This window comes from Podospora anserina, chromosome 3, assembly GCF_000226545.1.
Source record: "Podospora anserina S mat+ genomic DNA chromosome 3, supercontig 2".
NCBI classification, from domain to species: Eukaryota; Fungi; Ascomycota; class Sordariomycetes; order Sordariales; family Podosporaceae; genus Podospora; species Podospora anserina.
Window position 1 is genome coordinate 426,068 of NW_001914856.1, and position 22,893 is coordinate 448,960.

Genomic DNA, 22,893 nt, shown 5'->3' on the forward strand with positions numbered 1-22,893 from the left:
TCCTTCCTTGAAGGCATTCCGGCAGATCCCTCCCCTTCCAGTCCCCCCCGTCAGCCGTACATATCCTGATTTATAGACCTTTCTTCTCTCCGATAAAATAGGCGTGGTCTTTCCGCTAAGGGCCAAATGTTATCACCTTTATCACAAGGGTGGTGGGGGGGCCACGGAAATAAGGGGCTAATCGGGAGAACGTATAGGGGAGCCAATCACAGTAAAGGCAGAGTAATTAGTGTGATTAGGGCACTAAGCAGAATAAGCAGAGTAATCAGTGTAATTAGGGCACTATGCAAACTAAGCAAAGGTAATCAGTGTAATCAGGGCACTAAGTAGACTAAGCCGAGGTGATCAATGGCCTTAGGAGACTAATCACGGCTTAGCATAAGGACTATATATACGGAGGAACTAGCTAATATAAATAAATAGTTCCGTAGTATATAATTTAAGCTTGTATTTATAGTATTTTATGTTTATATTGAGATATTTTATTATATACTATTTAATTACACCGAATTAACTATTAGAAATTATTTTTAATCCGTATCCTTTTTAGAGGTTTTGTCAAAGGCTTGTCACACGGCATAGTACTACCACACAATGATCACGATCTCAACTAAAAGCAGCAGCAGATTGCCCGTCCTCGACCGCCCCCCCTCGATAAAACACTCCAGATTATACCCCCCCTGCAACAAGACATCAATATACGCCTGCACCAGCGTCGTATAAAGCTGATCATCCCCAAAGCTCCTCCTGATATACATGGCCCCCGCATGCTGCAAGAAGCTGCCCACCAGGGGAAAGTTCAGATTATCCCCCGCCACCACCACCGGCAGCGCCAGCCCCAGCCGATAACACAGCAACTGCTGCGCAACATAATCCACATGCGACCTGTGACACGGCAGGAAAATAATACTCTGTTTCTTCTTCTCCGCCTCCTCGGCCACATTCCTCAGCCTCAACACCTCCTCGCTAGAGACGTGGATGCCCTGGTGGTAAGCCCTCAGCAACAACTGCGTGACGAGGTAGTACGCCCCGCGGATGAAAGTCTTGCTCTCAAACTTGCAAATCATGTTATCCGTCAGGTGTTCGGCGACTTCTTGTAAGCCCTGGACCAACTCGGCGCGTCTCTTGGCTTTTCTGATCTCGTATTCCCTGCCTGAACTTGGGGGTGGGAGGAGGCCTTGTTTTTCCTCTACCGAAATGCGCAGGTCGGCGAGCTGGGCGATTTTGGTTTGGAGGACGGTGGCGGACATGACTTGGGTTTTGATGTGCTCGGAGAAGCCGTTGTAGAAGATTGGCTGGCCGATCACGTCGTCGTAGGCGCGCCAGCCTGTTCCGGACACGTAAAGGGAGACATCGCGGAGGAAGCTGGACCAGGAGGGGTCAGTACTTGGGGAGGGGAGGAAGGAGATTGCCGAGGGGGATGGGGTGGGGAGGTCGGACATGGTTGGTTGGTGATGATGGCCGTGGTGAAGAGGGAGAAGAAGGGGGAAGAGGGAAAAGGGAAAGACAAGGCGTACCGTAACGGCTCGGAGCGGAAGCGGGCTACGTTCTTCATCAACGCCTCGTCTTTTTCATCTTTGTCTTTGGGGGGCTCGACGAATCCACTTGGTTGAAGTGTAATTCTGTCGCCGAGGATGCGCAGGTCTGGGGCCGAGTCGTGGCGGTCGCGGTCGTCGGGGGCCATTTTCGGTGAGAGTATCGGTGTTCTAGGAGAAAGTCGTCTTTCGCGCGCTTGTGGTTGGTGTATGGGAGGTGTAAGTGACGTTCTTGAAGGAGGGATGTTCGAATCGCGGGACAGCGGGACACAAGACTATCTCTCTAGAACTATCTTTCACACGGAAACGCTTTTCCTTGTTGTCAAAACAGAGAAATTGGGTTTCGATTCGGACTGAGAGAAGAGACGGCGCAAAAGATTAAGATGTTCAAGAGAGGTGGATCAGCTTAGATATGACTTCATCCACCGTCACTTGTCAACAGCAACAACAGAAGCACGTGAAGAAAGCCAGCAAAAACAAGAGATTCACGGGGACGACAGACACTTTCCAGGTTGGAATATGCCGTTGCTTCCCGAGGCAGGGCACATGTGGCACAGTGGCACACACACTAGAGTGCCCAAAGCCTGGCCTGGAGCTCGGAAGGGAGCCCGGCAGGGGATCCAGGCTCAAGGTGCTTTAGCGGGGACGCCACTTGTTTCCCCGGTGGGGAGGGAGGGGAAGGTAAAGTTGGGGAAGAGGGGCCGAAGCAGCGAATAAGCGAGCTGTGATTGGCTCACATGCTAAATTCTCAAGCACCCAAGCTTTTTGGCGTGAACTGCCCGAGCTGCCCCAATTGGAGCTCCACGCAAAAAAAAAGTCATCCACTGTCACAATCGCATTCTCCAACCCAAGAATTGCAATTGCATCACCATCCATCCACTGCGACACATACATCCAGTCGCATCACTATGATAGTCCCAACGAAAAAGGACCACCAGTCCATAGCAGCCGACCTCCTCAACCGCGCCTTCGAGCCAGAAGAAGCAACCAAGATCCTCACCGAGAAAGTCATCCAGCGACCCCTCTTCCTCTGCCCGACCTCCCCCCCTCCGGCCGATGCCCGTCGCGCCCGAAATCTCGCGGCGAAAAGAGCGAAAGAACAGCGCCGAGCAAAGGCACTCAAACCCAAGCCCATCTCAGCCACCCAGCGAAAAAAGCAAGGCCTCTACCGAATCCCAAAACAAGGACAGAAATACGCCCTCTTCGAACCGCTACATAACCTATGGCTAGGCTACATTCGAGAAATCCTCGGAAGCGAAGTCTACACCGGAGGAGAAGCCGCCGCTGCTAAGCTCGCCAGCGCTGACTTCCACGGCGCCGGGGTCGAGGTGGTGAGAAGTGGGTGCGTCAGTCGGGTTGGCATCAAGGGGATTGTGGTCAAGGACGGGAAGTTTGCGTTTGAGATGATAACGGTGAAGAACAAGGTCAAGGTGGTGCCGAAGGAGGGGACGATTTTTCGAGTCGAGGTGCCGGTGCCGGTGATTACCAAGACGGGAGAAGAAGAGAAAAAGGAGTCGAGAATGGTGTTTGAGCTTCATGGGGATCAGTTCCAGTTTCGATCGGCGGATAGGGCGACGAGGAAGTTTAGGGCGCACTTTTCAAAGACGCTTTAGGTTTTGGGAGATGACTGTGATCGTGTGGGTTAAACTCGATTACATTCTGGCTATGAATGGCCTCGCGTTCTAAAGGCCTGCTAGGAGATGTAGCTATATATCCCAGCCTCTAGTACTAAAGGTGTGTCGCTCCTTTCATTCATCTCAAGCCGTTATAAACCTACACATCAACTACAGTCAAGGAGACGATAAGACGCTGCCACCGCACACAGTTATCTCTCACATGGTCTGCGGTCGGCCAGATGGGCTCAGCAAGAGGGAGGGTGGAGAGGCATGGTTTTTAACAAGAAACCAGGCCACGCTGTCTACCTAGTCGAGACTGAGGAGCAGATGCATAATGTTTCGCGACCACAACAGTTTCGACACCCAGCAGTAGCAGTCAGGGGAAAGCAAAGACCATCTTGGTAAAGCTTCCTTCACCACGACCAGGCACATCAACCCGCCAGCAAGCAAGCGAGGATGGCGATGGTGAATGGCGAAAGCTGGTCGACAAGAACGGTCCAGTCTCATCCGCGCTGTGGCGCTCTTCGATCCGACTGCGCCGCGTTGTACAAGACCGACAAAGCACTGGGGTTTGACACAGCAAGATGTGCTGTGGCGTTGAAAATAAAGCTTGGGTCGCGGGTAGGGTCACCGACGGTCGAGGCCCCGGCAATGGGGGGAGGATCATGGATTGGATTGATGGGTTTGGAGACATTTTGCGAGTTTGATGTGCGAGAGAATTTATACGCGCCTCCTGGTTGTTTGGGGAGGCAGAATGGGGAGGATGAGTATAGGTGGGTATATCTAGACTGCCCACCGCCGGCGTTTGGGGGGGGGGGTCTGATTTTACTTTGGTTCACTCACTCAACACGCGCTCATTTTCTCATTCTCTCGCAGTCGGTTATCAACTCCAACTCGCAGCTGGTCTGCCATTCTATCGTTTTTTTTCTTCTTTTTGTTTTTCGATTCCGCTCTTTCGCCGGTTATTCACTTGATACTTACCATCTATCCGCCAAAATGAAGTTCTCCCCAACCCTCCTCTTTCTGTCAGCGACCTCCCCCCTCGCATTGGCTATCGCCTCCCATCAAGACAACCCCGCCGTCCCTGCCCCCTCTGGCTCTGGTACTCCTGTCCTGCGTCGCTCTGACGCGGGTGACACGGCAGTCAACGCCCGCCAGCGTCGCGCTATGCTTCGAATGCGGCAACCGGGGACGGCTGATGATGAGGCTGTCGCTTACACGACTGAGGCAGCAGCGCCTGCCAGTACTACCGAACCCCCAGCTGAGGAGGATGTGACCGAAGAGGAAGAATGTGTAGATGTTGAAGTCCCGGATCTTGCGAACGGCACGCTGCCTCTCAATGGGACAGAAGGAGGGAACGGGACGGCGAACGGGACGACGTTGTCAGAGCAGGAGTTGAAGGTCAAGAGGATGGTCAAGGTCAAGCTGCCGGATTATAGACGGGATGGGGAGGGGGTCAAGGAGAGGGATGCTGAGGCTGAGCTGGGGGTAAGTTATCACCTGGTAGACGAATGAAGATCGAGAGCTGACGAGATGAAATAGTTGACTGCTTCGATTGCCAAGCTGCTGAGGTGGTAGATACTCTACGACCCGGTTTTGGGGTCGTGATTGTACGATAGGGACGACAGCATGTCTGGATATCGGCATACAGGACGGTGGCACTGAAGGATGTAATATGGTTGCATGGAAAGGAGTTTTGCACATGGATTTGTCCTCACCTAGACCCGTAAAAAGCAACGCTGGTCGTGACCAAAAAGAAAAAAAACAGAAAAGAAAAAGAAAGAAAAAAGAAACAAGAGAGAAAAAGGAAAAAAAAGAGAAAAAAAAGAGAAAAAAAAGAAAGAAAAAAGAAAAAGAACCAAAAGCCTAGAAATCGTACATCTATCTCCATCTCTATCGTGAAAATGTCTCGCTTCGCTGTCTATACCCCCCCCCCCCCCCTCCCGCTGTAAGCTCCCAACTCCCTACTCCAACATGTGTGTCAAAAGACAAAAAATGATGCCCACCCTATATTTTCTTCTCTGCCTTATTCCTCCTTCCCCCCCTCGGGCTCCAAAATAATATTATCAATCAACCTCACCGCCGGCCCCCCACTGTGCCCCAAATCCTCCCCCTCCCTCGCCTTCTCAACAGGCAACATCTTGATCGCCCCACTCAAAATCCCCCCCCTCGCCGGATCAACCTCCTCAATCTCCTCCATAGTATCTGGATCCGCCAGCGAGATGTAATCAACCTCAAACCTCACCCTCTCCTCCACCCCCTTCCCCTCCTCCTCCCTCTTCACCCCCTCCACCACCCCCTCCGCAGCCCTCAAAATCCCCCCCCTCTTCCTCACCCCCCTTTTATACTCGCCCTCCGCCGCTTTCAACGCCCGATAGAGCACCGTCGCCTTTTGTCTCCTCCTCTCCCCAAGATAAACATTCCTCGAACTCAACGCCAACCCATCCTTTTCATCCCGTTCCGTCCTCCCAACCACAACCTCGATCGGCATCATAAAATCCCTCACCAACCTTTTTATGACGACCGTCTGCTGCACATCCTTCTGCCCGAAATAAACCCTCTCCGGCTGCACAACATTGAACAGCTTCATGCACACCGTCGCGACCCCCCTGAAGAAAGTCGGCCTCGTCCTCCCCTCCAGCAGCTCGCCCACCGGTGTGATGGTGACAAAACTGCCCTTGCTGTCGACCTCCTGACCGGGAAATCCACCGGGGTACATCTCTTTTGTGCTCGGGGCAAACACCGCAGAGATACGGCCTAGGTTATCACCGTCGTCGGCGAGTTCCCTGTCGAGTTTCACTAGTTGAGCCACGTCGCTGTCCCAGGTCTGCGGGTACGAGTCCAAGTCTTCGGATATGCCGAACTGGGCGGGGTTGACGTAGATTGATACCACGACGTGGTGGTTTTCTCTTGCGGCTCGACGGATGAGGGAGAGGTGGCCTGAGTGGAGGGCGCCCATCGTGGGCACGAGGGCGACGGTGCGGTGGTCGAGGAGGTGGGGGCGGCGCCAGAGGCGGACGGAGGAGGTGGTGCGGAGGAGGCGGACGGGGGAGGAGGGGAGTTTTTCCAGGCCTCCTTTTGAGGAGGAGGAGGAACACGACGAGGCCATGGTGCGGGAAGTGACTTTCGGGATGAAGGTACAGGATCGGGAGACGGCGCGTGAGGTTGTCGTCGGGAAGGTCTTGGAGAAAGCGGTGGTGATGATGGCGGGGCGGAGGAGGACTGTGTGCCGGATTAGGGCGGCGGCGTTTGCTGTGTGAGGCATTGAACCGGTGAGGGTTGCGGGATTGGAAGGTGAGGGGACAGGGAAGGAAGGGAAAGAAAAAAGCGCAATCTGACCGCCATTGCGCAGCGCGATTCCGAGGCGGAGTCAACTTAAAAGAGAGGGAGGGCAATGTTCGTGATGGTTTCTGCCGCGGATTTCTGAGGACGGCGCGCGGGCGGGACATGGGATGGGTCCGCTGGAGAGGAAGGGGGTGGGCTTGGCAGGGGTAGGGTTGGGTTTTTTTTTTTTTTTTTTTTTTACAGAAAAGAGCCGTTAGTATGGGGCAACATGGCGCCTATTCTGTACAGACCCCCTGAATTCACTGCTCCAAAGTCACAAAGCAAGGCGTAGTTAGAAGATACAATAGCACATCGGCTGGATGGGAAAACAGTGATGCCAGACAGCGATACATTTAACCCTCCAACAATAACAACTATACAATGGGTATCAGCGCCTTTTCCCTTCTGTCCCAAATCTCCCCATTCAAACGCCCCAAGAATGAACCCCCCTCCTCTCCTCCCTCCCTGCCCCCTCACCCGACGAACTCCCAACCTCGCCTCCATTAGGCCTCACATACCAGTTCTGATAAGGGTGCTCCCGATCCCTAAAATCCGCCCCCTTCGACAAAGGGTTCGTCATCTTGGACGACGACCCCCCCATGGGCGGGCCCCCCGGCCCCCTCAGAAACGAATCCCCTATCCTCCCCACCCCCATCCCAACCCCCATCGTCACAGCCGGCAGCCCAGGCAGCGTCACCATCTGCCCCCCAAACGTCGCCGGCATCACATCCTTCACCTCCCACCCCTTCCTCAGCTCAGCCACCACCCCACCCAACCTCCACCCCGTCGACTTTTCAATCCTGCCCAATATCCCCAGCACCTCGTCCCTTTCCTGGGAACTATCCAACACGGCCCCCGCCACGGCCAGCCCCCTAATCGCCACGCTCCCCACCCCCTTATCCCCCACCGCACTGGTGCTCACAATCCCGCAAACCTGCCGGCTGTGGTGCTTTTGGAGCGACCTGTTCTCCTCCGTGTCCCCCTTGTGAAGCGGGTTCGTCTGCGCGAGCAAAACCATGCAGACGTGGTAGAACAGCCGTCCTATAATCGCCGGCCTGCTCATCAACCACACGTTCGGAAACGCCGAGCGGGACGACGGGCCGGTGACGTACCCCGAGGGACGCATGCTCCTCGGACAGCGGTGATTCCACGCGTCCAGCAAAGATTTCAGTCTGGTCCACTCGGCGAAGCGGCCCTGGAGCCTGACCTGCTCGTCGTGGGGGGTGGGCTCGTGATGTCGATGGTGATGACCGGGGTTGTGGAATTGGCTTGGGTGAAGGACGGGGATGGTTGGGGAGGAGGAGGCGCGGAAGTTGATCACTTTGGCGAGTATGTAGATTATTCTTTGGGCCCAGAGCTCCTCGTCCCCCGACGAGGCCTGGGCGGCCGGGCCGGAAAAGGAAGGGAGGTCGTCCCCGCGGTCGGGTTCCGAAGAGGCGATCACGCTTCCGTTGCCGGAGCTGCTTCCTACGATCCAGGTTGTGAATTCTAGGTCCATGCCCCAGTCGTCGGGCTCCCAGGAGGTGGTCCAGTTGAAGGAGAGGCACGACAAGACCTCGAGTCCGACGTTGAGCCAGAAGCAGGCTCGGGCGAGGCTGGAGGCGGAGCCGGCGCTGTAGTTGTTTTCTCGGATCAGCGCGCGGGCGCCGCGGATGTGTTCGAGGCGTTGCTGGCGCTGCTGGGCGGTGGATCGCTCGTCTGGGAGCTTGGACGGTTCTGTCTCGTTCATGATGTCGTAGACGTTAAGCACGACGGCGGTGATGCAGCATTCGTCCGTGTTGCGGTCGGGGTTTTGGAGCGACCGGAGGAGGAGGGAGGTTGAGGTGTCGTGGTAGACCCTCGCCCTGTCGCTCTCGGCGGCTCGGGAGGCCGGGGGAGACATGAGGGAGTGCTGCTTGACACCGCAGGCGAGGATGGCATTCAGGAGCATCGTCGACTTGAAGGCGAGTGATGGCACAACAGTGGAGAAGTGTTTGTCTTTGTCAAACACGTCCATCCAGACGGCCACGTCGTTGATGAAGACCTGCATGCAGTTGATCTCGTGTTCGGTGCTCAGGTAATCGCGCTCGCTCGTCGGGCTCTCGTCGCCGTTTTCGCTACAGGGCGTCATCGGGCCATCGCCATCGTTTTCTGGGTTCCGAGCATTGGATCCTTCAGGGACCAAAGAGGATGTCACGCTGGAGACATCGCTGTCTCTTCTTTGCTGTACCGGGTAGACTGGCCGGTGTTGCTGTAGCAAGTCTTCAAGCGCAAATGGGTGGTGGTGTGATTGCGGCGGCTGCGCGGGGTTTGGCACAAAAGGCTCGGTGTTCCTCACGGGCAACTGTGCCTGTACTTGACCATGGCCTCCGTTCAAATGGACCGGCTCTTGGTGGGTTGGTGGTTCGATTGCTATGGGGTAATATGGTGCACGAGATGCTTCCGGGACACTGCTCAGACCTTTTGCGGCCTCGAAAGCAGAGGGATTCCCAGACGGAAGTGCGCCGCTGCCCTGCACATCTGCCGAAGCTTTTCTAGGCCGGGTGATGGGTGGAAAGTCGTCGATGGGCGAGACACCCAGGTCCTCATCCGGAACGTCGCTGTAGGATTCTAGCCCGCCCTTATACCCGGATGCTATCTCTCGGGAATCGTCTTGGAACGTCACTATGAAGGCTCTGTCAGTCAAAGGAGGCAAACGGGTGGTGATGTTGGATCGCTATACCCAGCCAGTCTTTGCCTCGAGGAACGGTGCGAGGTGGCCCTTTGACCTGCTGATTCGTCTCTGCAAAGTTGAGCCGTACTCCTCGTTTGCACTGGCGGTTGCTCTTCAAGCAGTTGTTGCACACCGGTGCCCCCTCGTCGCACTTGACATGTCTATCGCGGCAGGTAAAGCACCCGGTCCGTACGCGGCGAGCTTTGCTGGTCTGTACAAACCTCCTGGTGGGCCTCTTGACCTGTGCGTCAGCAACAGTTGCTGTAGTGAGAGGGTTCAGGGAGCGGACTCGCTTTGGCCGAGGAGGTGAGTTGTCTGGACTGCTGGACAGGGCCTCGGGGTGTGCCGGAGGGGTCAAGGAATGGGCTTCGGGATGGTAGTGCTGGTCGTCATGATAATTGTGCTGCTGATGAATGTACAGGGTATGTAGATTGATGTTCGCCGTCATCGGGACTGCCCCTGGGACGAAGGAAGCCGTGCCGCCGTTGAAGGTCGCCAGTCTTTCCGCCGCGTCTCGACCCCGAGACGAACAAACCCGAGGTAGGTTTTTGTAGGGGGAGTCGATAGTGCTATGCGGCGATCCGTCAGGCGAACGGGGACTTGGTGTTTTGCTGAGGCTGATATGCTGATTCCCGTTACCGGGGCTTCCGCTTTCCCGGTTGGCGTTGCCGAACTCCGAGGCCACTGATCGGTGGTCCTATCGATCTTCAGCCCTGCAAATCGACGACGACGGAAGCCGTATAGTAGGTAGTGGTAGAAGGGCCGGTCGTCAAGATGGTGCAACAGTCGTCCTATGTGTGCCTGTATGTCCCTGCTTCCAACGGAGCTGACCCTAGCTGTAGATCAGTTGGAGCAAGAGTCAAGCCCTGGATGACAGTTCAAAGATGGGATGTCGTCGAGGTCGTTGACGGGAAGAAAGACAAGCCCCTTGCGCTTGCGAGTGACAGGGGGAATCTACCTGGGGCCTGGTGCGGCAACAGGTGACAGGGGTCGCCTCTAGCCTCTCTCGGGGAGGGTTACATCAAACAGGTACAAGGCGGGGGTCAACGCCTTCCAGGTCGGGGTTGACCTGGGCTTCGATGATGCCGTCGCTGCCGATTTGACGATGTGGCCGACGCGGGGGGCTGGACGGGTTGGTAGATGGTGTGCCAGTGAATGCTGAATGCTGCTTGCTTCCCAGCGGTCCCAAATTGAACCTGTAGTGGTAGATGGCGGCAGCACCCGTTCCTTTGCCATGGATGATTGGGGGGGGTTGGGGGGGGTTCAGGATGGCCCATGGGGCGTTGGACGGACAGAGACCCAGGCGATGGCTTGTGCATATGTAGGTAGGAGTACATATGTATGTAGGTAGGTGCATGTACAGGACACGCAGTCCCTTTATCGTCAACGCCATCTCTATTCATAGCTCTCCTCCTCTCCAGGCCATCGATGTTGTGCATACGCCACCAATACTCGAGATCTACATAGCAAGGTAGCTGCTCAGCTCCCGCTTGAACGTTGAAGCTGCTCTCCGATCTCTTGGGAAGAGGTCCTCGGCAGGCATCTCGCTTCCTCGGACTCTCTCTCTGTTCTCTCAAACCCAACAAACCCCAACGATGGAGTAAGGATCCAGCGTCAAGATTGGAAACTGGTGACAGGGAACCGGAAGCGGGGTCATGTCGCGCTTAGGCTCCCGGTCCCCGCCCACCGGTTCTTTGTCAGGGGGGAGGGGCGGCATCGGCAAAACCTGCTGTTTGGGGGGCTTGGCTAGTGTCAATGTTGAAACCTCGAAAGCTTGGTTTGTTTCTTCAGTCGAGGTCTCAAGACCCTTTTCTTCATCAAGATGTCTCTGGATTTCATTGCTGGCGAGACCGGAGCTTGCTTACCTACCTAGGTAGACACGCACCGTACTTGGTCCGGATCTGGTGAGACCGACACGCACACATTGATCAGATATCTACCAAGGACTGCTGAAGAACAGATGTTTCGACAAGCTTCCTAGTCGCATAAGAGAGTAAAAGCTTGGTATAGATCGGCAAAACCGCTATAGCCGCTGATGATCTGTCTCATCTTGACAACCTGCCACATCCAAGTGTGTACTCTGTATCAAGAACACAACAAAGAATATTTCCACCAAAAGTTCCCTCAGCTCTATCCCAACAGTCTGGGAAACCCGTGGCGAGCCTCTGGCTTCCCGTCCGTTTGCCGATTCCCGTCCCCAGTACCGTACGACTGGCACGCCCCTTTCCCGAGAACAAAGAACAAAGTAAGACTTCGCCAGCAGAGCGGTACTCGAACACAATTGTTGTACAGAACAATTTTGAGTCGGTGAGTCCGCGCTCATCAATTAGTCTTTGTATGTACCACCTTGTAGCATGCAGCCCAGGCCCCCTGGGCCCCTGGCGCGCCGTTTTGACCCTTCCCCGCCCGCCCGCTGTGCTTTTGCGGGGGGTGCGGGGGCGGTGAACGAGACGGAGTCCCGTCGAGTGAGATGATGGTTTAGATGAGGTCTCAGTTGCGCTGACCAGGTCTCCGGTGCTCGGGCGGGTGAGAGTGAGAGACCAGATGTGAGGATGTGTAAGGTAGGTAGGTACAGGGACAGCATCCCTTCAGATTCATTTTCGATATCTAGAACTCGACATCTCAACAAACAGTGTGGTGAGGGCACATGTGAAAGCCCCCACTTTCGATCAGTTAAATCTCCGACGAGGCGTTGATCGCAGTGCCCACCAAGAAGTTGTGGCAGACATGTCCAGGGACAATGTAGGTACTTTTTGACGTGCCAAGGACAGCTATCACGACGGTAAATCGGTTGAACAAGTACGTGGTGTGGTGGATGTCATCACGCTCACCGTCCAACGTGTGCAGGTTGGACAAAATAGGCGGTGTCGGTGGGGCGTGGAATCTCGGTGCCCTCATCAGATCCATCAGATAACAGAGCATTGGAGCATTGCACACTTCCCCGGCCCTCTTATGACATGGAGCAACAAGTTATGAAGCCATGGCTGTATACGGATGGGCTGTCGCTGTGTTTTGAAACATTTTGCGGACCACAGCTGCCTTCTAGAAGCTCTTTTGCAGATCAGCTATCGGCCCGCTCCACTAACAATGTGCTGCGAGACGGACTTTACAGCGCTACTTCCACTAACCCAACCATCAGCAGCAACAACCACCTAAGAACCTATGGTACCTAATCGACTTTGATACCGCCGTTGTGTCATCACCCACTACTCCTAGATATAAACGCTGTTCCGACGCTCGGTAATCACCAGCCAATCATTCATCGGTCACAGATCACTTGAACATGGCAAGCAATGCGCGGCCCGCCCAGCCCAAGACGATTCTGCGAGGCCACAAGACACCGGTGCAGGTGGCTGCCTTCGTTCGAAACAATGAGCGCCTCTTGACCGGTGATTCCGACGGCTTTGTTGTGGCATGGGACCTGACCATCATGCGTCCAAGGGCCGTTTGGCAAGCTCATACGGCCTCCATACTAGGCATCGCAGGCTGGGGACACGATCGCATCATCACGTAGGCCACCACGATTCGAGTCTTGTAGACAACATGCTCATGATCCTGTAGACACGGAAGAGACAACAGACTGGTGGTCTGGAAGTTGACCGCCGAACACGAAAATGTCCTCAGTACAAGCCTTCCCCTAGACCCATCCTCACAGCCCCGTCCAAAGCCATGGATGCTCCACGTGCTCCAGATCAGCACCATGAACTTTTGTTCATTCTCGTATTGTCCCGCATACCCAGACAACAGTCCGGCCGCAGCAGCAGCAGATGAAATTCTCCTCGCGGTACCCAACACCCTCTCCTCGGAATCTGTAAGTCTGCCCAACTCTTCCCCTCCTCCTTTGCTGACAAGGCCATCCTGGTTTCCTCGACTTGCACAACTTTGAGCTCGAGCTGACACTGATGTAGATCGACATCTTTCACCTCCCCTCCCTCGCTCGAAAGCACACGGTTGGCTTGCCCACCTCCTCGTCACCCGACCAGAAGAATGGCATGGCCATGTCCCTCTCCCTCTTCCACCACCCCACAAGCCATCACCTAACCCTGGTCGCCGGGTACGAACGCGGTCTCGCGGCAGTCTACCAACTCGACCCTAACACGTCAAAATGGGCAGTAACCTACCAATCCAACCCTCACACCCAGCCAATCCTGTCTCTTGACGTCTCCCCAGATGAGTCATTCTTCCTCTCGTCAGGAGCAGACGCCATCATAGCCAAACACCCCATCCCGTCTTGTCCTCCTTCCTCGGGGATAATCCAAGACCCCATCTTGACGATCAACACCCGCCACGCCGGACAACAGTCCCTCCGCATCCGCTCCGACAACCTCATCTTTGCCACCGCAGGCTGGGACTCGATGGTGAGGGTCTACAGCGTCAAGACGATGAAGGAGCTCGCGGTGCTAAAGTGGCACCAGCAGGGGTGTTACGCCGTTGCTTTTGCTGCTGCCAACACCTCTCCAACCACTTCTCCTCCTCAAGAGGAAACCCCCAGATCAGACGACAAGAAGCCCGAGGGGAGTCACAGCAAGGAGGTTACCACGCAAGTCCCCAAGATGTTGGTCGAACAAACACCCAAACAAAAACGCCTCCACCAAGCCAGAACCGCCCGCTGGCTCGCGGCAGGGAGTAAGGATGGGAGGGTGAGCTTGTGGGATGTGTACTAGATATTCGACTACCACATAGCACTGAGCACGTATCATGTCAATAAGTCGGGTCCATCATAGAGCCAGTCAGGCGCGGACCTATTGCAGGATGGATGGGATGTATTCTAGATACCACAACGTATCCTAGCTAAGCAAAACCTCAGCTGTCTCAACGTATCCCTTCCTCCCACAAGAATTGTCTCGGGCAGGTACCTACCCGACTCACCTACCTACCTTTTTCCCCCTCAGCAAAAATGATATGCTCTCGTGCAGCGCCACAAACCTTTGTGCTTCCCACCATCGTGTTGAAGGGGCTCCCTCCCTCCCACCGCTTCCCGAGTGCCAGGTTATCGTCTCTTTCCCCTCCCCTCCCTCTTTCCCTCCCCCGGTCCAAATCTGAGACTCAGTTCGCTATCCGACACACTGCTTGTATGCAACGCATGTAGAGACAAAAAAGGTTAAATAGGTAGTTGATGTCTGGTGTTTGTGGCACGTTGTGCAGAACATACAGCCAGCCCGTGCTGCTCTGTGTTTTGGGGGGCGGCTGTTTGGCTTCCTTGTCACCCGTTGCTGTTGTCGTCATGCTCTGAATGGGTACCTTGCTCCAAGAAATCGTCACAACACATTCCCACTCTCTTTGACGTATGTGTGTCAAGAGCAGCTCCACTGTCACCACGCTATGTAGGTATGTCACCGTCTTCAACAGGCCTCAAAACAAGTCACACAACCATGCTGCCGCTGCTATACATCAACCGTACCTGTCACAAGGACCCTACAGACATCATCAGGGCCTCAAAAGATGCCTAGGTAGTGTTGACACGTCTTGATTGCGATTAGCTGGCCCAAAGATCCACCTTTTATGTCACACACAACCCCGCCCCCCCCCCTCTCCCGCAAAAAAAAAAATAAATAAAAAGAATAAAAAAATAAAAGAAATCCTCGACGCCCTATCAAGCTCCTCTAAATGCCCAGCAACCGTGACCTCTTCTAAACGCCCACACCAACCCATCTCAAACGCCCATTAAACCCATCCCGACGTCCACCAAGCTAGGTAACCTAAGCCCTACCAACAACCTCCACAACCTCCCCATCCGCCAACCTCCCCGTCTCAAGCATCCACCCCTCCCCCTCCACCTCCACAGGCGGCACCACAATCCCAAACCTCTCATACGGAAAATCAACCAGCGTACCCCTATACTCAGCCCACCCATCATCAACCTCCCCAAGCTGGTGCGTGTCCACTTCGCCCGCCTCGTACGTCCGTCCAGCCAGAACCTCCTTCTCCCGCCCCTCATACTCCTTCTTCAGCATCGGGTGAGGCGCCCAGATAACCCGCATCCCCGCCCGGCGACCAGCCTCAACCCCCGGAACGCTGTCCTCAAAGACAAGACACTCCTCGGGGGTAATCGGCTTCTCCCCCTCGGGAAGCGAGTCATTGATCGTCTTGAGGGCAAGCAAATAAATATCAGGAAGCGGCTTGCCCCGGCCGGGGGCAATCCGCTCGTCGTCGCCCAGGACGCGACGGTGGGTTTCAAAGACGCTGAACAGCTCCGTTAGGTGCGACGTCTTCAAGATAAAGTTTGACTTGTGGGACGACGTGGCGAGGGCGATGTGGACGCGGTGGGGGGTGGGCGCCGTCTCGCCAGCCCTGGACTCCTTGTTCTTCTCCATGTCCCAGTAGCGGGTGCGAGCGAGGTCACTGAGAAGTGTAGGGATGCCGGGGAGGGGCTGGGTGCCGGGGAAGTGCTGGGCTTGGAGCTCATAGTACTGTTTGTGGTACCTGCGTCGAAAAAAAAGTCGGTGTCAGAACGGACCGTCAGGAAAGGATACATCACTCACTCCTCGGGGGTGATCGGCAGCTGGGCCCAGTCGTGAAGCAGCTTGTTGGCCTGGGGACCGGGGCGGCCTTGCAGCTTGGCCTTGATGCTCCAGGGCAGCTTGGGACGCCCGTACTTTTCGAGGATCAGGTTGATGCAGAGCGTGTAGAGGTCCTCGGTGTCGAGCAGCAGACCATCCATGTCAAAGAGACAGGCCCGGACGGGGGGGAAGCTGTTGTTGGAGGGAATCGTTGTTAGTCTCGCCACGAGGCTGGACCCGGCCGGAATCACACAACATAGGGGTTCAGGGGACCTACTCGGTTCTGGGAGTCATTGTGAAGGCCGTGGCGTGCTGTGAACTGGGACGACCGTGGGCTCGTATCTGCTGGATGGACTAGAAAGAAAAAAAAGACAGGAGGAGGCTCTGGGGGAAAGAAAAGGGCTCGTATTATAGATAGATGGCTACCCTTGCCTAGGTAGGCGTAGGATCGATCGGGTCCAATCAGGCACGTGGGTTAGAGTAGCTGACAAGATGTAGTCACAGAGAAGCCAACTGCTCTTTGAGGTTGGAGATAAGACGGCGGACCTGCCCTCTTGTTGGATAACTTGTAGGGATCAGAAGGAGAAGGGAGCGCAACAATCGGATCCGAAGCAACGAAACAAAAAAAAAAAAAGGCAGGAACTAGATGTCACGAATTGGAGTAGCTACCCCTTGTCATGCGGGGTACCCCCCCAGCAAACTGATGCTCTTCCAGTGCTCCTCCCGGCGGACCTGTGACGCCACCAAGACAGGGGAGACATGTAGATACCCCGGCCGGCCCAGCCAGCAGAGAGCCGTCACGACTTTTTCCGAAGCTCTCGTTCGTCGAGAGCATCCGAGAGAGGAGCTCTCTGTAATGCTCTCACACACTCTCAAACTCTTGTCCGGCGGAATATTTCGGGCCGTTTAGGTACCCCTTGCGATGGGCTGGGTTGGCAGCCGAGGAAGACGCGAGATAAGGGGGGGAACTTGTGGGAGTGTGGAAGGTGTGATGAGATTGTGGAATGTTCAGACAGACAGAATGAGAAAAAAGCCGTGTGTTTGCTTGTTTGCTCCCCTCATCAGGGGTCCGTCCCATCTCGAGCGGACACCAAGCGGCAGGAAGCCGTTGCCGTCTCCACAAAGCCTCAAAAAAAACCCAAAAAAAAATGGCCTTGGATCAACGTGAATCTGCCAAGACCCCGCCATCGGGCTGAGGTCTACAGTAGCGCCTCAAGAAAAAAGTGTCCGCTCCATGCCCAAAGCCCCAACAGCGTAACAACACCACGTTTCCAGCTCCGCCCCTTTCCCCTTTTTTCTCTCCTGTGAGCAGCCTCCTTATCTCGCATATCGGACGGACGGTTTGCTGCCAAAGACGATGGCTGCCCAAGATGAGGAGCCCCGGATCGCGGGAGCCGATGACGACATGGAGCAGCAGCGGCATGAAGAAAGGTTCCCCCCTGAAGAGGAAGCTGTAAGTCACTGTGGCCCTCATTTCCGTTACCATGCTCAACTCAGCTCTGACGGGACGTTTGTTGCTTTTCAAGTCCATGGTAGCGGACTCCAACGCGCACAAGACCGAGGCCAACTCTCTCTTTGGATCGGGCAAGTACGACATTGCCATCAACAAGTACGATGAGGCTCTTGCCGTCCTTCCCAACTATCTGGACTATGAGCTGGCCGTCTTACGATCCAACATTGCTGCCTGCCACCTGAAGCTCGAAGAATGGAAGGAGGCCGTCACAAACGCAACAGCCGCCCTGGACTCTCTTGACAAGCTCGAGGGCAACGGCTCGTCGAAGAAGCAGGACCCCACCCCACCCGCGGCAGAAGACGAGGTGGAGGGTGAGATTGTCAGCTCTGGTGCCAAAGCAGCCGGTCCGGCACTGGGTGATGACGCCCAGCGCAAGCGTCCGGATGATATCTCGAGAATCCGCGCCAAAGCTCTCATGCGTCGTGCTCGGGCCCGGAGTGAGCTGGGCGGGTGGTCCAACCTGGAAGGCGCAATCGAAGACTACAAGCGGCTGTCGACCTTGCCTGCCTACGACACGCTGATGAGCGCGACGGATAAGAAGATTGTCAGCACGCAACTCCGCGCCCTGCCGGCTCGTGCAAAGGCTGCGCAGGAGAAGGAGACGGCTGAGATGTGGGCCAAGCTCAAGGACCTGGGCAATGGCATCTTGAAGCCGTTTGGCCTCAGCACTGACAGCTTCAAGATGGTCAAGGACGAGAAGACGGGCGCATACAGCATGAACTTTGCTGGGGGGTCGGGCGGCAAGTGAGGGTGAAGCTGTAGCACGCAGAGATAATGTTTATTCAGTCTAGCTCTTGAGACATCCATGGGTCTTTGCATGTTGGGTGGTGGTGCCTGAATCCACCCACGAGCAGGTGCGGCTGGAACCTCGGAGAGTATGGCTAGGTACCCAGACGTCCATGGCAGCTTCTGCTAACCTGCCGCATAGGTGTTCGGTGCCTTCCTGGACAGCTCACTTCAAGGAGGGACATTGATCGTCTGCCCAAGAATCCAAACTCTTCCCAACTTTTGTCATCAAAGCTCTTGTTCATTCCCATTCACTCTCCAAACAACTCTCCAGTGCAGTCTCTATCTTACAGCACAGTCTCTATCTCAGTCACCCCAGACATTAATCAAAAATGGAGTCAAGAGCGCACCATCTCCATTACCTCCAGCGCTACGTGGATGTCGACCACTGGCGCCCATACATCACCACCAGATACCCCGAGGAGATCCAATCCGGGGATGCCCGCGAATTTGAATACGAAATATTGGGTCAGGACGCCGGCCCGCGACCCATCCCAGCCTTCCCCGTTGGCAACCTTGACGAGCTCGACATGCCCCGGAAACTCATCATTTTCTAGGTGAGAAACGGCTTCCGCATTCCGGCGTGGATACCCGCTGCCAACCCCGAACTCCAACCCGGCGTCGTCACCGACGACCACATCCGAATGGCCTGCATCATCCTCATCCAGATGGCGCCCGACCTGGCGAGGGAAATCCCCAGACGCTATCTCGAGATCCAGTCCATACTCGACAGGGGAATAGAAAGCAGCAGGAGAAGGGTCCTCACGGAGGAACGTGTCGCCGAGTATGCCCCGCAGGATTGGACCGCGTCCCCCGACGAGGGTGGGCTCAAGATGGAGGAAGAGCACTTGCCGGATGTGTACATGAGGATTCTGAGGACGTTTGAGGCTGCGGACGGCAAGGATGGGCCGTTTGGGTTGTTTGCGGATTTGTATCCCGGTGTTCGCGAGCATGACATTATTCCGGCTCCGAAGTGGCCTCGTTGTCTGGGACATTACATTTTTGACCGGGTGGCGCAGCGGAAGGTGACGGATCAGAGGCGTGACGCGTGGGCTGCCGGGAAGTTTGAGAAGAGTCGTGCTGCGATTGCTGCCGAGAAGGCTGCCACTGAGGCGGAGGCTGCCGCGCAGCAGCAGCAGCTGGAGCAGCAGCAGCAGCAACAGCAACAGCAACAGCAACAGCAGCAGCAGAAACCCCAGAGAAAGAGAGACAAAATTATTAGTATGATGCAATATGGCGCCCCGAAAGCACCTCTACCATGATTAGATGCCGAGTGGGAGGAGTTGTTTTACTCGGAAGCGATACATGTATCTTTCTTGTCACAGCGGAATGTTTAGGTGGGAGAGAATTTAGGATCGGGCTAGGGGAGAATGGAACATGTTTTGGTTGACGCTCTTTTTCTGATTTGAGTCTCTTGGGCTTGGTGTGTATGGATACCTTACCTACCATCTTGAAACCGCTCTGCTTATGAGGCATCTCGGAATACCTTTAGACTCTATAGAAACCTTTGTTTGAGCGCCGTTACATCAGGCAACAGTCTTTAATTTTCTCTTTCTTTTTTTTTCGGGGCTTTATGCGTGTTTTTTTTTAAAAAAAAAAAGAGGTGTCCGTTACCAACGTCTGAGAGGTGGTGTTGATGCTGAGCAAAGGATTCAGATTCCGACGTCGAGAATTGGAACACATGCTTAGAAACATGCCCTGAAGGCGAGTCGGACTTGTCGGGCTGCTTCACACATGTTCAAAGGACTGGCTATATTAAACAGCAACACAAATAAAACCCAATAGGAGATGTATTGTCTGTACAAAGTACAGTAAAGAGCAGTGATGATCTGACAAGAGAAACCCCCTTCCCACCCCAAAACTCCAATACTATTTCCTGCTTGTTGCTGCTGTCGTTGTAGAGTTAGATACAATCTTTCTTTGTTGGACCACGCTTTTTCTGCAAGATATGACAAGACACCAAGGGAGAGAGCGAGCAGACAAATCATATCCATCCATCATCAACAAACTAAAAAGCAGAAAAACAAAACAATCCCCCCCTGCCTACCTACCCATGTGTTATTTCCCTTTCATATATCCCATCCCATTCCATCCATTTCATACAAAAGAGAGAGAGATCGATCAGTCATGTCTTGACTCCAGGGCTTTTTAAACCCTCCCATAAACATTCACCACCCCATCCCCCCAAATCCCCACAACCGACATGAAGAACCCCAGTCCCAAGACAGACACCTGGACAACCTGCTTCTTGAGCCACCCCTCCACCTTGGCCCTCACCTCCTCCCCGTTCGCCTCCTCCCCAACCTCCAACACCTCATCCTCCTCGCTCTCTTCCTCTTGCTCTTCACCAAGGACCTCGTAGCTGGCTTCCATTCTCGCGCGGGCAGAGGCAGAGGGCTTCTTCTTCTTTTGCTGGGGGAAGGACTTCTTGCTGCCGGCAGTGGTGGCGGGGGAAGAAGGTCCGAGGGAGATGTAAGGAGCGACCAAATCCGTCACGACGAGCTGGGAGCCGAGGATGAGGGCCGAGGTGTAGAGGAGGTAGGGGTGGCGGAGGGGTTTGGGGGAGAGATAGTATGCGAGGAGGAAGGCGGTTCCGGAGAGGCCGGAGAGGGATCGGAGTTGTTTGGTCGAGGTTGTGGTGAGGGAGTCAAAGGCGCGGAGGGCTGTGGTGGCGGAGGGGAGGTTGAGGAGGGAGGGGATGGTGAGGGTTGTTAGGGTGTAGGAGAGGCCCTGGTTAGTGAGCGTCATGTTAGTTGCTGTTCAAGGTGAAGGCATCATGCGATGCCATGTGGAAAGCAACACATACCGTCAACAACCCCAACGACACCGTCCCCACAAACTTGAGCGCCGAGACGCCCCTCGTTGCCATGATGTTACGAGTGTGTGCTTAATCTCTTGATCAATCCAGTCTCACTTCCTTATCAAAACGCGCGGATGGCCGTCGAAGGTTCGAAAGGTGTCACCAAGTTTGCCTGACGCAAAGTCGTGGTCGTAAGAAGCCAGTGTTGCCGAGCTCACGGTTAAAGCTTAAGGTCTTGCCTATTGCGTGGTTGGACAGCCCGCCCGCCCCGCCGAAAGGAGGGGATGGGGGGCTGGATCTTCTTGGTCTGGCCCCGCTGCAACTCACAGCGGCCCATTTCCACTTTTGCGTCATCGCTCGATCAGGTTAACAAGGGGTAGCTGATAGAACACCCTAACCCTGATTCAAGATGGAAGACCACAGAAGAAGACATCCTGCAGATATCCACCCCCCGATGCAACTTGTTTCCCAATATCCGCCACCCCACCAACATCCACTATCGTGAAGGCGCGATGGCAGAGTGGTCTAATGCGTGAGACTCGAAATCTCATCTCTTCGGAGGCGTCGGTTCAAATCCGGCTCGCGTCGATAGGATAAATTTACTTTTACAGGTTTTTTTTTTTTAAAGACTCTTCTTGGCCAACATAGCACAACGTTGTCAAGGGCGGATGCTTTATTTCCGGTTTAGCTGCTTCATGTTTGTCTTGCAAGCCAGCTATGGTCAAATATCACAGCTTCACAGACCTCTCACACATGCACCCATTAACAGATATACTCACTGTGTTTTGACCGCAACTGATAGTCTGATACAACTACTGCCACGCATCATTAATTCGCTTGTTCACTCCGCTACATGCCACTCCCGATCATCACAACTTTCCTCCCCCCTTCATCCTCCTCTCATCTACTCCCTCCCATCAAACACACCCTCATCACCCTCCCACTCACAACCAGACCCCTAGTCAACATTCAACCTCCACAACCCATCCCCCAAAAAGTGCGCATCCTCCATCACCGGCCCCTTCCCCTTCTCCTTGATCTCCCTCGTCCCCATAACCAGCACCCCCACCGCCGCCGCCTCCTCCTTCCCCTCAGCCATAACCACAACCGGCTCCCCCTTCTCCAACTCCCTACTCCACCTCCCCTCCCCATCAGCCCCCTCATTCGGCGCCCCCTCCCCAAGCGTCTCCCTCCCCTCCCCAAGCGTCTCCCTCCCCTCCCTCGCATCCGGCTCCGGCAGCCTCCCGCCCGCAGAAGTCAACCCCGGCGCCATGAGCGTCGCGCCCGACAAGACAAACCGGATAGCACCACGGTCTATCCTCACGGTGGGGAAGCACTGCGGGAACCGGTGCACGAGCTTGAGGTGGGGGAGGAGGACGTCGCTGTCGTGCTGGAAGAACAGGGGGTTTCCGTCGCAGACGTAGAGGGATACCCGGTCGGGGAGCTTCATCTGCTCGAGGGAGGACTTTTTGGGCATGATCTCTTCGATGAAGGGGTTGAGGAGGGGGTAGGTCTGCAGGAGCGAGGTCCGGAGGGAGCGCTGGATGGAGGATTTGAGTTTTTGTTTTGGGGAGGCGGTGAGGCTTTACAACAGAGGGTTAGTTTCCATATAGCTGGAGGGAGAAGGGGACCGTACTCTTTCTTGAAAGGCATCTTGTTTGTTGAGGTTGAGAGAGCTGCGCGGCTCTCTTGCGGTGAACTTTGTGGTGGTTGGTTTGGATCAAGTGAAGGGAAGTGGTATGGAGCTGATTTTGAAAATCTCGTCTTCTTATAGCTGTGACTTCGTCTCGTTGTTGTAGCGCAAAATATCTGATGATGCTACTCAAAATGCCAGGAGTTGCCTGTTGCTCGGAGGTTGCCCCGCGATGCGGAATTGAATGGAGGGGTAAATCAGAACAATAGCCCCACTTTCAACGTTCCTGGGCCACTGCCAAGGTTGCGATAAGGGGGGGCGATAAGCCTACGAGAGCACCACTGTCGTCACCCGCCCCTTGAGCAGCGATGGACGGCACTTGAGAGCATCAACAAAGACGTAGGCATAGTGGTGAGAATAGGATTCAGTCATTAAGGTAGGCTATAGCTTCAAACCCGCCCAAAGACATCAACCAGCAGGTATAAGAGCGTAGG

At 55.0% G+C, this 22,893-nt stretch overlaps 11 protein-coding genes across 11 annotated transcripts, besides 1 other annotated feature; 5 read left to right on the forward strand and 6 right to left on the reverse strand.

Moving 5' to 3' along the window:
* Positions 1 to 584: 584 nt before the first annotated feature.
* On the reverse strand, positions 585 to 1,684 carry PODANS_3_3000 (uncharacterized protein; the record flags this gene model as incomplete). The annotated part of the gene is made up of 2 exons (XM_001909044.1): positions 585 to 1,365; positions 1,518 to 1,684. 2 exons carry the CDS (start codon positions 1,682 to 1,684, stop codon positions 585 to 587), a joined length of 948 nt encoding a protein of 315 aa, XP_001909079.1.
* A 588-nt stretch (positions 1,685 to 2,272) lies between these two features.
* Positions 2,273 to 3,148, forward strand: PODANS_3_3010 (uncharacterized protein; the record flags this gene model as incomplete). Its single annotated transcript, XM_001909045.1, has 1 exon — positions 2,273 to 3,148. One exon carries the CDS (start codon positions 2,273 to 2,275, stop codon positions 3,146 to 3,148), a length of 876 nt encoding a protein of 291 aa, XP_001909080.1.
* Positions 3,149 to 3,607: 459 nt separating this feature from the next.
* On the forward strand, positions 3,608 to 4,666 carry PODANS_3_3015 (uncharacterized protein; the record flags this gene model as incomplete). Its single annotated transcript, XM_001909046.1, has 1 exon — positions 3,608 to 4,666. One exon carries the CDS (start codon positions 3,608 to 3,610, stop codon positions 4,664 to 4,666), a length of 1,059 nt encoding a protein of 352 aa, XP_001909081.1.
* Positions 4,667 to 5,177: 511 nt separating this feature from the next.
* Positions 5,178 to 6,416, reverse strand: PODANS_3_3020 (uncharacterized protein; the record flags this gene model as incomplete). The annotated part of the gene is made up of 1 exon (XM_001909047.1): positions 5,178 to 6,416. The coding sequence occupies one exon, from the start codon at positions 6,414 to 6,416 to the stop codon at positions 5,178 to 5,180; it is 1,239 nt and encodes a 412-aa protein (XP_001909082.1).
* A 483-nt stretch (positions 6,417 to 6,899) lies between these two features.
* Positions 6,900 to 9,615, reverse strand: PODANS_3_3030 (uncharacterized protein; the record flags this gene model as incomplete). Its single annotated transcript, XM_001909048.1, has 2 exons — positions 6,900 to 9,118; positions 9,177 to 9,615. The coding sequence occupies 2 exons, from the start codon at positions 9,613 to 9,615 to the stop codon at positions 6,900 to 6,902; spliced, it is 2,658 nt and encodes an 885-aa protein (XP_001909083.1).
* Positions 9,616 to 12,411: 2,796 nt separating this feature from the next.
* On the forward strand, positions 12,412 to 13,831 carry PODANS_3_3040 (uncharacterized protein; the record flags this gene model as incomplete). Its single annotated transcript, XM_001909049.1, has 3 exons — positions 12,412 to 12,677; positions 12,729 to 12,978; positions 13,076 to 13,831. Coding segments are annotated over 3 exons (1,272 nt in total), but the record flags the coding sequence as incomplete, so codon positions are not given.
* A 1,035-nt stretch (positions 13,832 to 14,866) lies between these two features.
* PODANS_3_3050 (uncharacterized protein) lies at positions 14,867 to 15,828 on the reverse strand (the record flags this gene model as incomplete). Its single annotated transcript, XM_001909050.1, has 2 exons — positions 14,867 to 15,590; positions 15,650 to 15,828. 2 exons carry the CDS (start codon positions 15,826 to 15,828, stop codon positions 14,867 to 14,869), a joined length of 903 nt encoding a protein of 300 aa, XP_001909085.1.
* Positions 15,829 to 17,024: 1,196 nt separating this feature from the next.
* PODANS_3_3060 (uncharacterized protein) lies at positions 17,025 to 17,928 on the forward strand (the record flags this gene model as incomplete). The annotated part of the gene is made up of 2 exons (XM_001909051.1): positions 17,025 to 17,120; positions 17,194 to 17,928. 2 exons carry the CDS (start codon positions 17,025 to 17,027, stop codon positions 17,926 to 17,928), a joined length of 831 nt encoding a protein of 276 aa, XP_001909086.1.
* A 370-nt stretch (positions 17,929 to 18,298) lies between these two features.
* On the forward strand, positions 18,299 to 19,228 carry PODANS_3_3065 (uncharacterized protein; the record flags this gene model as incomplete). Its single annotated transcript, XM_001909052.1, has 2 exons — positions 18,299 to 18,472; positions 18,524 to 19,228. The coding sequence occupies 2 exons, from the start codon at positions 18,299 to 18,301 to the stop codon at positions 19,226 to 19,228; spliced, it is 879 nt and encodes a 292-aa protein (XP_001909087.1).
* Positions 19,229 to 20,114: 886 nt separating this feature from the next.
* On the reverse strand, positions 20,115 to 20,835 carry PODANS_3_3070 (uncharacterized protein; the record flags this gene model as incomplete). Its single annotated transcript, XM_001909053.1, has 2 exons — positions 20,115 to 20,696; positions 20,773 to 20,835. The coding sequence occupies 2 exons, from the start codon at positions 20,833 to 20,835 to the stop codon at positions 20,115 to 20,117; spliced, it is 645 nt and encodes a 214-aa protein (XP_001909088.1).
* A 437-nt stretch (positions 20,836 to 21,272) lies between these two features.
* Positions 21,273 to 21,354, forward strand: a tRNA (tRNA-Ser).
* A 370-nt stretch (positions 21,355 to 21,724) lies between these two features.
* PODANS_3_3080 (uncharacterized protein) lies at positions 21,725 to 22,419 on the reverse strand (the record flags this gene model as incomplete). The annotated part of the gene is made up of 2 exons (XM_001909054.1): positions 21,725 to 22,349; positions 22,403 to 22,419. 2 exons carry the CDS (start codon positions 22,417 to 22,419, stop codon positions 21,725 to 21,727), a joined length of 642 nt encoding a protein of 213 aa, XP_001909089.1.
* Positions 22,420 to 22,893: the final 474 nt, after the last annotated feature.